The sequence below is a fragment of the Cnephaeus nilssonii genome (assembly GCF_951640355.1).
Source record: "Cnephaeus nilssonii genome assembly, chromosome: 10".
Lineage (NCBI taxonomy): Eukaryota > Metazoa > Chordata > Mammalia > Chiroptera > Vespertilionidae > Cnephaeus > Cnephaeus nilssonii.
In genome coordinates, this window is record NC_137081.1 from 46,216,082 (window position 1) to 46,229,759 (window position 13,678).

General features: G+C 38.3%; 1 protein-coding gene across 1 annotated transcript in view; it reads left to right on the forward strand.

Annotated features, from left to right (window-relative positions):
• TLK1 (tousled like kinase 1) overlaps positions 1–6,031 on the forward strand; it is a 152,576-nt gene extending 146,545 nt beyond the window's left edge. The window contains exon 21 of the mRNA XM_079782054.1: positions 4,220–6,031. Within this exon, the coding sequence (XP_079638180.1) occupies positions 4,220–4,396 (177 nt within the window). The 3' untranslated portion in view covers positions 4,397–6,031. The remainder of the gene's footprint in view (positions 1–4,219) is intronic.
• Positions 6,032–13,678: the final 7,647 nt, after the last annotated feature.

Genomic DNA, 13,678 nt, shown 5'->3' on the forward strand with positions numbered 1-13,678 from the left:
TCGGTCAGAGAGTGAGAGTGACTTTTCTGTCGGTGTGGACGACACCAGATTTCAACCACTCTTATAAGGGACACATTCAAGAGGCAGACTCAGTGAGCACCAAAGCCCTACTGTGTCTCCAGCACAGCAATTCTTCCGTTATAGACACAGCAGGCCCTCACAACCAATTAGACCGGAGGTCAATTCCTCCCAGTGTACCAACAGCAATCAGGGCTTTTAACTACACCAAGACTTTCCACTCAGCCCACAAAGGGGAGTACCAAGAGCGACCACCTAGGGTGATTGGGGAAGCTAAACTACCGGCCCCTATAGGTCACCGACCACACAAAGCCACTCCATCAACACAGGGAGGCAGCCAAAATGTGGAGACATCGAAGTATGTCACAAGTAGGAGAAATAGATGAAAGCAAACTAATGGACGACACAGTGTTCAGAACCATATTTATAAGGTTACTCAAGAATCTTCTAAAAACCGCTGAGAAACTTGATGAGACCTTCAAGGACCTAAATGAGAATACAAAAAAAATGGAAAAGGACCAGTCAGAAATTATGCATACACTGCCTGAAATAAAGAATATACAGAGTAGACCACCGCATCCGAAGAGTCAAACCAAAGATCTGGAATATGAGGAAGAAAAAAACACCCAACCAGAGAGGTGGAAAGAAAGAAGAATCCAAAAGTGTGAGTATAGCATAAGGAGCCTCCGGGATGGCTTTAAGCGTACCAATATCCAAATTTTTGGGGTGCCAGAAGAGAGAGAGCAAGATACTGAAAACCTATTTGAAGAAATGACAGAAAACTTAATGACAGAAAACTTCCCCCACCTGGTGAAAGAAATAGACTTACAAGTTCAGGAAGCGCATAGAACCCCAAACAAGAGGAATCCAAAGAGGACCACACCAAGACACATCATAATTAAAATGCCAAGGGCAAAAGACAAAGAGAGAATCTTACAAGCAGCAAGAGAAAAACAGTTAGTTACCTACAAGGGAGCACCCATACGATTATCAGCTGATTTCTCAACAGAAACCAAGCAGGCCAGACGGGAGTGGCAAGAAATATTCAAAGTGATGAATAGCAAGAACCTACAACCAAGACTACTCTACCCAGCAAAGTTATCATTCAGAATTGAAGGGCAGATAAAGAGCTTCACAGATAAGAAAAAGCTAAAGGAGTTCATCACCACCAAACCAGTATTATATGAAATGCTGAAAGGTATTCTTTAAAAAGAGGAAAAAGAAGAAAAAAGTAAAGATAAAAATTATGAACAACAAATACATATCTATCAACAAGTCATTCTAAAAATCAAGTGAATTCAAAATCTGAGGAACAGAATAAACTGGTGAACATAATAGAATCAGAGGCATAGAATGGGAGTGGGTTGATAATTCTCAGGGGGAAAGGGGTGTCTGTGTGGGGGGTATGGGAAGAGACTGGACAAATATCATACACCTATGGATAAGGACAACGGGGAGGGTAGGGGGAGAGAACCGGGTGATGGGGAGATATGGGGGGAAAAAAGGAGAAACAATTGTAATAATATGAACAATAAAGATTTATTTTTAAAAAAAGTATATATGTTATAGTTTTCTTATTAATGGTTTATTTCATGGCAAGCTATAGGGTACATCTAGTGTCAGCAATAAGGGAAAGAATTACCAATTGTCACCTAAGAATGTTTTATCTGTTGCAAAAAAAATGCATGAATCTCAAATATAATATTGAGTGAAAGAAAGAAGCCAGATAAAGAGAACATAATCTGTGATATCACTTATATAAAGGTCAAAACAGCAAACTCAACTATAGTGTTAAAAGGGTAGAAGTTACCCAGGTGAGTTGTAGGCAGAGTCCATGCCAAAAAGGGCAGGAAGAGACTCAGATGGTTTTAGTAAAATTCTTTTATCTGGTTGTGTTACATAGATATATTCACTTTGCACTATCCTATCTAATAAAGGGGAATAATGCAAATTAACCGTCACTCTGTCACAAAGATGGCGGCACCCAGTCCTCTCAGCCCCACCGGAGTCCCCCAGTCCCAGGGGGCAGCGTGAGCGGCCTGGCGGAATGCTTGCTTCTTCACCACAGCGACAAGGCAAGCGTTCTGTGCCCAGCAGCGGATGGGCCTCTGGTCAGGCCAGGGCACAGATGGGCTTCTGGGCAGCGGGCGCGGAGCGGCCAGGCCCGCAGAGAGCTACTGGTGCCCAGATTCGTGTGCAGGGCTACTAGTATACTTATAATTAGGTTTTTTTAAAAAGAAGCTTTTCTCAAGGACAGGATACATAAAACCAGTCTGAGAAAGGAAAAAGATAGTAATTTTATTCCACTTTTAGCTTTTTAAAAAGTGTGCTGATGCTCAATGTTAACCTATGAAACAAAAACCTCAATGAAGTGTCCCTTCATCTAAAGAAAGTATGCTCAATAGGAAAAAGAAAATAGTATGGTTAAAAATAGCATACCCTCTGGCCAAACTAAACTGATAGAGTGAGAGGATTATTTTAGCAGAAGATAAATTCTAGAAATAAGTGTGCAGAATTTGTAATTATAAATGCAGCTTTCCATATCCAACATACTATTAGAAGTCCTAACTAGAGCAATTAGGCAAAAATAGAAATAAAAGGCATCAAAATCAAAAAGGAAGAAATAATTTACAGATGATATTATACAGTTAACCCTTTAACAACACAGGTTCAAACTGTACCATTCCACTTATACACAGATTTTTCAGTTGACCCACACAGTTCAAATTGAATGAAGGGTCAACGGGTCATTGGGAATTGCATATGCAGAGGGCCAAATTAAGTTACATGTGGATTTTGACTGCTGGGAGTTGTCACCCCTAACCCCTTGTTGTTCAGGGGTCAACTGTATACTAAAAACCCTAAAAACATCACCAAAAAACTGTTAGAACTAGTCAACAAATTCAGTAAAGTTGCAGGATGCAAACTCAATATATAAAAATCTGTTGCATTTCTATACACAAACTATCAGAAAGAGAAATTAAGATAATAAGCCCATTTGCATACAAAAGAGTAAAATACCTAGAAGTGAATTTAACCAACACTGAAAACTGTAAGATGTTAATGGAAGAAATTAAAGAAACACAAATATATGGAAAGATACTCCATGCTCATGGGTTGGAAGAATTGGTATTGTTAAAATGTCTGTACTACCTAAAGCAATCTACAGATTCATGTAATCCTTACCAAAATTCCAATTGTATTTTTCACAGAACTAGAACAAACAATTATAAAATTTGTGTGGAACCACAAAAGACCCAGAATAGGCAAAGCAGTCTTGAGAAAGAACAACAAAGCTGGAGGCATCATGCTCCCTGATTGCAAACTGTAATATAGTAGTCAAAACAGTATGGTACTGGCATAAAAACAGACACATCGATCAGTGGAACAGAATTGAGAGCCCAGAAGTAAACCTACACATATATGGTCAATTATTTTATGAACAGGAGTCAAAAATATGCAATGGGGTAAAGACAGTCTCTTCAATAAATGATGTCAGGAAAACTGAGCCACTTATACCATAGACAAAAATTTACTCAAAATGGATGAAAGATTTGAAGGTGTGAAGATCCGAAACATAAAACTCCTAAAAGAAAATATAGCTGGTAAGCTTTTGACCTCCATCTTGGTGTGGAATTTTTGGATTTGACAACAAAAGCAAAGGCAACAAAAACAAGTGCATACTAACACTTCTGCACAGCAAAGGAAACCATCAACAAGATGAAAAGACAGAGACTTGAATAGATCTTTATACCAATGTTCAAAACAGCATTCACAATAGCAAAAAGGTGGAAACAACCCAATATCAATCAACAGGTGAACGGATAAACAGAATGTGGTATATACATGCAGTTGAATATTACTGTTTAAAAGGGGACAAAAGTCTGATGCATGCTGCAAGTATGGATAACTCTTAAACATTGTGCTAAGTGAAATAAGCCAAATACAAAAGGACAAATATTGTATGATTCCACTGACATTCTAGGTACTTACATAGATATTTAGGATAGCCAAATCATAAACAAGACAGTGGTTTCCAAAGGTTAGGTGAGGAAGAAATCAGTAGTTACTATTTAATGGTTACAGTAAAAGTTTCAGTTTGAGATGATGAAAAAGCTGTCTTAAATGTGTCCATTCTTCTCTGAATTTAGTTGTTTAGAAGGGGCAAGATTTTAATTGCTGACTTTTTTTTTTTTTCAAGGCCTTTATACGACGCTGTTTGGCATACCGAAAAGAAGATCGATTTGATGTGCACCAACTGGCAAATGACCCGTACCTTCTCCCACACATGAGAAGATCAAACTCTTCAGGAAACTTACACATGGCTGGGCTGACAGCATCCCCTACACCCCCTGCTTCAAGCATAATTACTTACTGACTTTCCTCCAAAATTGGCATGATACCTTTGAATTGCTTCCAGGTGCACACTTGAGTTTAAGAGCATTTGAGTGTTTTTTTGTTACTTTATTTTTTACACAGGACATGATTGAGAACTGTTTGCGAGCTGAAGTTCTTTGTGGCGTCATTTGTATGAGAAAGGATCATGGACAGTGAATAAATGTACACTTCTGACTAAAATAATCTTGAGACGTGAAGGGTGACTGCCTGTTGCACAGAAACGAGAATACCATGTTCAGACAGAAGAAAAATGATTTGTTTGTTTGGGGAAACACTGTAAATAACGTTTATAATACTTAAATACATTTGGTTGTTACTAAAGAGGTCTAATATGAAGGGTAGTTTTTCATTATTTAAAAACACTTGGAAAAAATGAGAAATATTTCTAACACAAGAACTATAGTGCCTGGATACATTCTTCAGCATTCGGCAGTTCATCTGCCGAAACCAAAGTAAGAACTGAATGACAGTGACAGTTGTGTTTTATAGATAGAATGTGAGAGTTAGAATCTTTGGACAAGGTTAGACTTTGTCATTTGCCTGTTCTGGCTTTTACCACATTGTACCTCGAAATCACATGTCCTTTTTTTTCACTGGTTATGTTAAAGGGAGAGCTATTATTCCTAGATACTTTACACCTTTGACAAAATGAGCTGCTCATTTTAAAATCAGTTTAATTCACTAAATTATAATATCGCCAGTGTTTTCAACATGTTAGAAGTAACAGATATTTTTGTTTTGATACCAGGCCTTGTTCATTAAAACAAATGACAGTATGTAACCAAATGCAGACCAGTTCTATGCAGGATAATGATAAATTCCCTTCTAGTTCTATTGTAAATTGTTGTACATATGTCATATTTCAATTACCAAGTTTCAGCAGCTTATTCTTGTACAAATGTTTAAAAATAATGGCTTTTCTAATTGGATATTGTATTTTTTTTAAGTCTTGAAGGCGCGTTAATTGCTGCTAAATGATGTTGCTTCTTTGCTAAAAAAAAAAAAAAAAAATCGAATGACCTCCTTAAAAAGGTGCAAATTGACTGTACATCTTAGAGGCATATTAAAAGCAGGTATTCATTAACAATCAAGGCATGTAAAAATGATCCATGTTGGACATATAGAATTCTCTAAATCAGTTCCTTGGGTTCTAGGGCTGTGGAGCACATAGATACTAGATTTATACATTGTTCATGGTTATTCTACATTTCTAGAAGGTTCTTATCAGCAAGGTGGGATGATGGTCCCATAAACAAGTTTCTTGTGGTTTGTACAGATTTGTTAAAATGTGAACATTTTCTAACTGCCTTGTATGGTATAAACCATTATTTTTCAGGATGTTCTATTTTACTCCTGTAAAAATTATTCCTTTATTGTTATATTCATAATGCTGATACTTACATGTAAGTTGTCCATGTTGCCGAAAAAGGAGGCTCTACTTACTTTACCACAGATTCTCCTTAATATTGTACAGTTAAACTGTGGCTGTTATTTCTGATGTTGCAAGCCATTTTGTTTTTCCATTGTACATACACACACTGTCTCTTTAAAATGCTGCTGAAATTGTAGAGAATGTAGCCAAACTGGTAATAAACAAGGACAGTTAAAATTTAAAGACTATGAAAATTGCATTTAAGGGAGCTTTCAAGACTTAGAATATTGGCTCTGACTTGGCTCCTTAAGAATCAGCTGAATAAATTCTTTAAGTATACTTCAAGACAAGTATAAAGTGTTCAAGCTGTTAAAGTGAACCTAATAACCATTATCAAGGTTAATCCTAGGTAACAGCACTATCAGGAGTGGCTAAGGGCTGTACCTGCTCCTCTGTAGATTAAGATAGGAATCCTATAAGAAATATTGACGTGGTAATGAAATGTTAACATTGACTGAGTGCCTTAGTGCTGCCCACAAATTTTTTAATTTTCTTATTTTCATCATTCTGAATCATAAAGTACTATGTTCATATAGTAACTTATTTGAAGTTCTGAATTGAAAGAAAATACCCAGTTTTGTTTAAAATTTTGGTGAGATATTAAGTGAATGTATAAATCTAACGAGGTTGATTTGAATAAGTAGTATAGCCCAAGATCACTGCTTTACCATCATTTCCAAATGAATGAAAGTGGCTACTAGTCTCAAAATGCAGAAAGGGAGGAAAATGAGTCAACTTATAGACCGTCTGTTCCTCCTAAAGTTTTCCCAAATAGATGCTATAGATTTCAGATAATACGCCAGTAACCCAGTAAATACAAGATGGCTAATTGAGCCAAACTGAATACTGTTATCTTCACAAAGGAACTTGGTATCTGTCACTAAGTGATTTCAGTCACTCTGGCAATCTTCAGCTCTAATATCTTCTGAAGCTTAAACTGTTCTGGTTTCCTGAATTCACTCCTCAGAATTAAAGTGTGACTTACATTCCTAAGACAACAGCAAGGTCCTCTCCCTTGGCTGTCTTATAGGCCTATTTTCTGTAAGCGTCAGCACTGTTACAAGGTAAAATGCAGTTTTTGGAGATAATTTTAAAGTCTCTCTGATGTGAAATAGTTTTAGTGTGTACACCTTGAGAGGAAGTAAGTGTAGAAACAACCCTAATAATTCATTAAGTCAAGAATTGGGTAAGTACTGGGTTGTCTTAAAAAAAAAAACAACTATTTTTGTCCATCCCCTTCTAAAAAAATAAAAGAACTCAGTTTAAATGGTACATAAAATGTAAACAAATGCCTTTACAAATACCTCATTACATGAAGCTAAAGTGGTGGAGAGTTTCAGTGAAAAATTTAAAGAGGATATTGTGCGTTTTGCTATTCATTGTTACTTACTAAATATAATGTCATCAGATGTTACTACCTATTTAATTGTAATGCAGACTGTCCAGTCCTTTAGGTTGTTACTTTTAGAATTGAATTACATTGCTGTTTAATTTGTGTGTGACAAAGCTTTATACCTTTAAAGTCACATTTGCAGGTCTTTCTCTAATCCCACCTAAATTTTGACATGTTATCTGATAAAATTTCCTCACAAATATACTAAAATTTAACGTTCTGAAGGCATTCAAAAAGTATTTTATCAGCTATTTTATATCAAATTATTAGGATTCTCGTTCCTGGGAACTCTACAACAGTTCTAGGATTTATATAATTTGTCAATCTCAATGTTCTTTCCTAGAACATATGCATCTCTACTTGCCTTTCCTTAATTTCCTTTCCCTCCCATCCCCCTTTTTTTAGCATCCCCCCGCCCCAACACACACACACACACACACACACACACACACATACACACACTGAGAATTCTTTAGTGTTTGGGAAAGATTTGAGTAAATATATGTGAACCAACTTCAAGAATTTACATAGAAGCAGGGAAGAACTTAAAAGAATTATTTTTAGTTAGAAATCTTCACTCATTTAAAATACTAGGGATGTAGATTACCTATGATTGTTTTAAGAAAGACAACTTTCCAAAAAAGCAAGAGAAGAAAACTATAAAATAGAAAACAACAAAATAAGTACATGTCCTTTAGTAATTATTTTAAATGGACTAAATTCTCCAATCAAAAGACAATGAATTTTTTTAAAAGATGTTTATGCTGCCTACAAGAGACTGACTTCAGATGTAAGGCCACACAGACTAAAAGTGAAGGGATGGAAAAAGATACTCTATTCAAATGGCGGGAGGGAGTTGCTGGTATAGCTGTACTCATATCAGACAAATAGACTTTAAAGCAAAGATTATAATAAGAGACAAAGAAGGGCATTACGTTGTAATAAGGGAGTCAATCCAACAAGAAGAAATAACATTTGTAAATATGCTCCCATCATTGGCGCACCTAAATATATAAAGTAAATATTAAAAGACCTAAAAGGAAGAAATAGCAATACAATAATAGTAGGGGACTTTACTATAAATCCTCATCAATAGATCATCGAGACAGAAAATAAGGAAATCAGCCTTTTATTACATTAAACCAGATGGATTTATAAGATATATACAAAACACTATAAGCAACAGACATTCTCAAGTGCACATGGAATTCTGTATAGATCATACATTAGGCCACAAAATAAGTCAATAAATTTAAGAAAATTGAAATAAAAACAAGCATCTTTTCTGACCATAATGCATGAAACAAAATTTCAAGAAAAAATGAAAATTCACAAATATGTACTGATTAAACAACAAGCTACAGAACAGCCAATGGGTCAAAGGAGAAATGAAAAAAACTGAAAATACCTTGAGATAAATAACGGAAACAACATTCCAAAACTAATGGGATGTAGCAAAAGCAGTTCTGAGAGGGATGTTCAGAAATCGCAATAAATGATTGTATTTAAAAAATAAAACTATCAAAAACTTTACACCCCAAGAAACAAAAAAAAAACAAATGATGCCCAGGAAGGAAATAAAGATCACAGCAGAAATAAAATAGAGTCTAAAAAGACAATAGAAAAGGTGAAAGTAAGAGCTGGTTCTTTGAAAAGATAAACAATTGACAAATCTTTAGTTAGACTCACCCAGAAAATGAGAGAGGGACCAAATAAATAAAAGTAAGAAAGGAGATATAACTGATATCGCAGTAATACAAAGGATCGCAAGATACTACTCTGAACAAATGGGACAACCTACAAGGAATGGTAAAATTCCTAGAAACACAGCCTACAAAGACTGAAGCACGAAGAAATAGAAAATCTGAACAAACAAGTTACTGGTAGGGAGACTGAGAATCAGTAATCAAACACCTTCCAATAAGCAAAAGTCTAAAACAAGACTGGTGAAGTCTACAACATTTAAAGAGGAATTAATGCCAATTCTCAAACCCTTCAAAAAAAATAGAAGGGAACACTTCCAAACTCATTTTACAAGGTCAGCATTACCCTGATCCCAAAACCAGTCAAGAAAAGAAAATTATAGGGCAATATTCCCAGTAAACATAAATGCAAAAATCCTCAACAAAATATGAGCAAAACAAACACAACAACATTTAATTAAAAGGATCACACACCAATGATCAAGTGGGATTTATTCCAGAGGTAAGGAATAAAGATTTTGAACCATTTGATACACTGTACTAACAAAATGGATAAAAATAAGAGCGTCTTAATAGATGCAAAAAGACACCTAAATTCAACATCCATTTATGATTTTAAAAAACACAATAGTAGTTTTTAAACTACTCACCCTACCCGGTTTGGCTCAGTGGATAGAGTGTCGGCCTGCGAACTAAAGGGTCCCAGGTTTGATTCCAGTCAAGGGCATGTACCTTGGTTGTGGGCACATCCCCAGTAGGGTGTGCAGGAGGCAGCTGATTGATGTTTCTAACTCTCTCTCCCTCTCCCTTCCTCTCTGTAAAAAAATCAATAAAATATATATTTAAAAAATAACCACACACACACCTCAAAGTGGGTATAGAGAGAACGTACCGCAACATAATAAAAGCCACATATAACAAGCCCACAGCTACCATCCTATTCAATAATGAAAAGGTAAAAGATTTTCCTCTAAAATCAGGAACAAGACAAAGATGCCCACTCATCACTTTCATTCAGCATAGTATTGCAATTCCTAGCCAGAACAATCAAGCAAGAAAAATAAATAAAAGGCATCCAAATAAGAAGAAAGAAGTAAAACTGTAGTAGAAAACCCTAAAAGACACCACCAAAAATTGTTAGAACTAATCAACAAAATCTGTCAAGTTACAGAATACAAATCAATATTAAAAAAATGTGTTGCACTCCCAGAAAGACAAATTAAGAAGAAAAATCCATTTACAGTTGCATCCAAAAAAGTAAAATACCTTGGAGTGAATTTAACCTAGGAGATGACAGACCTGAAAACTATCAGATGTTAATGAAAGAAATTAAAGAAACACAAATATATGGAAAGATATCCCATGCTCAAGGATTGGAAGAATTGATAGTTAAAATGTCCCCAAAGCAATCTACAGATTCAATATAATCCCTACCAAAATTCCTGTGGCATTTTTCACAAAACTAGAATGAACAATCGTAAAATACTTATGGAACCACAAAAGATCCAGAATAGCTAAAGCAGTCTTGAGAAAGAAGAACAAAGCTGGAGGCATCATGTTCCCTGATTTCAAACTATATTACAACTATAGTAATCAAAACAGTATGGTATTGGCATAAAAAGACACACAGCCCTAGCCAGTTTTGCTCAGTGGATAGAGCGCCAGCCTTCAGACCGAAGGGTCCCAGGTTCAATTCCAGTCAAGGGCACATGCCCAGGTTGCGGGCTCAATCCCCAGTAGGGGGCGTGCAGGAGGCAGCTGATCAATTATTCTCTTTCATCATTGATGTGTCTATCCCTCCCTCTCCCTCTCTAAAATCAATAAAAACATTTTTTTTAAAAAACAGACCTAGATCAATGGAAAGAATTGAAAGCCCCAAAATAAACCCACGCACATATGGTCAATTAATTTATGACAAATGAGTCAAAATTATACCTCGAGAAAAGGACAGTATGTTCAATAAATGGTATTGGAAAAACTGAGCAGCCACATGCAAAGGAATAAAACGACCACTAGCTTATACCATACCAAAAAATTAACTTTAAGTGAATGAAAGACTTGAACTTAAAATCTGAAGCTGGCAGTTAGCTTCTTGACATCAGTCTTGGTGAGAATTTTTTATTTATTTGATGCCAAAAGAAAGGCAACAAATGCAAAAATAAACAAGTGAGACTATATCAGATGAAAAAGCTGCACAGCAATGGAATCAGCAAAACAAAAAGACAATCTTCCAAATGAGAGAAGATATCTACAAGTCACATATTTGATAAGTAGTTAAAATGCAAAATATTTCAATAACATATAATTAAATAGCAACAAACAATTCAGTTTAAAAAAGGGCAGAGGATCCGAATAGCCGTTTTCCCAAAGAAGACATCTATATAGCTAACACGTTCATGAAAAGATGCTCATCACTAATCATCATGAAAATGGAAATAAAACCACCATGAGACATCACCTCACATCCGTTAGAATGACTTTTATCAAAAAGATGAGACCTAACTATTGACAAGGATATGGAGAAAAGGGAGCCCTTGTGCACTGTCAGTGGGATTGTAAATTGGTGCAGCCACTGTGAAAAACAGTGCCTATGGAGTTTCCTCAAACAATTAGAAACAGAACTATCATATGATCCAGCAATCCCACTTCTAGGTTTATTTTTAATCCTCACCTGAGGATATGGTTATTGATTCGAGAGTGAGAGCATCATCAACGTGAGAGAGAAACATCGATTGGTTGCCTTCCCAACCAGGGATCAAATCCACAACCTTTTGATGTACAGGATGATGCTCTCACCAACTGAGCCACCTGGCCTGGACCACATCTGGGCATTTACCTGAAGAAAATGAAAACATTAACTTGAAAAGATATATGCATCCCAATGTTCACTGCATCATTATTTATAACTAGAGGCCTGGTGCACAAAATTCAGGCACCTGCGGGGGGGAGTCCCTCAGCCCAGCCTGCACCCTCTCACAATCTGGGACCGCTTGCTCCTAGTGGTTCACCTGCCTGCCTGCCTGATCGCCCCTAACCCCTCTGCCTGCCTGCCTGATCGCCCCTAACTGCCTCTGCCTCAGCCCCCGCCACCGTGGCTTTGTCCGGAAGGAGGACCGGACGACCAGAAGATGTCCAGTCTATCCGGTCTAATTAGCACCCTTTTATTAGTATAGATAGCCAAGACATGGCAGCACCTAAGTGTCCTTTGATGGATGAATGGGTAAAGGTAATATAACATATACATACACAATGGAATATTATTCTAGTCAGTAAGAAGGAAATCTTGCCATTTGTGAAAACAGGAATGGAACTTGAGGGCACAGGCTAAGTGAAATACATCAGACACAGAAAGATAACCACTATGATCTCACTTATGTGTGGAATTAAAAAAACAACAAATAAAATGGGCTCATAGATACAGAGAACAGATTGGTGGTTGCCAGAGGCAGGGGGAGGTAGAAGGTTGGGGATGGGCAGAATGGGCGAAGGTTCATAAGGTACAAACATCCAGCTCTAAAATAAATCCTGGGGATGTAAACAGCATGCTGACTATCTACAGGCAGTCCTTGGGTTACTCGGAGATCCGTTCCTACAGCGCGATGTAACTCAATTTTTAAAAAATATATCATATTGATTTTTTACAGAGAGGAAGGGAGAGGGAGAGAGAGTTAGAAACATCGATGAGAGAGAAACATCAATCAGCTGCCTCCTGCACGCCCCCTACTGGGGATGTGCCCGAAACCAAGGTACATGCTCTTGACCGGAAACGAACCTGGGACCCTTGAGTCCGCAGGCCGACGCTCTATCCACTGAGCCAAACCAGTTAGGGCCATAACTCAATTTTCGCCGTAAGTCAGAACCCACCTACATAAGCACCTATGTCACTCACATGGAGCACATACACAGCAGTAATGAAGTGAAACAGTAAAAAAAAAAAAATTAAAAGATAACAATTCCCGACCTTTACTTGTGGTAAATAAATAATAAAAAACATAAAGCACATATGTACATACATCAAAATGACGGAACTTTTTTTTTTTTTAAATAAATGGGAGATGGCGACGTAACCATGAGACGATGTATGTCCGACGTAACCCAAGGACTGCCTGTATATATATAAAAAGCCAGTGACCATAACAGCATAATGACCAGAACAACCGGTCGCTATGACGCCCACTGTGGCCAGTGAAACACCCCAATCAGGGGGTGGGGCCGGCCGGCCAACCTCCCACGGCCCCTCCCCCCAGCTGGCCCACCCCTGATAGGACTCTCCCATCCCAATCAAGGGCGGGGCCGGCAGCCAAACGCCCCCTCCCATTACCCCCAAGCCAGCCCTGCCCCCGATGGGCCCCCACCATCCTGATCAGCCTGCAGCCCCTCCCCCTGGCCGGCCCCACCCCTGGTTGCCCCCTCCCCAATATGGGGTGGGGCTGGCCCCGCCCCCGGCCGGCCCTGCCCCTTATGGGCCTCCACCACCCTGATCAGCCTGCAGCCCCTCTCCCCAGCTGGCCCCACCTCTGATCACCCCCCACCCCAATAGGGGGAGGGGCCAGCTGGCCAACCTCCTGCAGCCCCTCCCCAACCCGGCCCCACCCCAGATCAGCCCCCGACCCTGATCGGAGGCAGGGCCGGCTGGCCAACCACCCATGGCCCCTCTCCCAGGCTGCTGGCCCCCAATTGGCACTCCCCCACCCCAATTGGGGATGGAGCCTGCTGGCCAATTGCCTGCAGCCC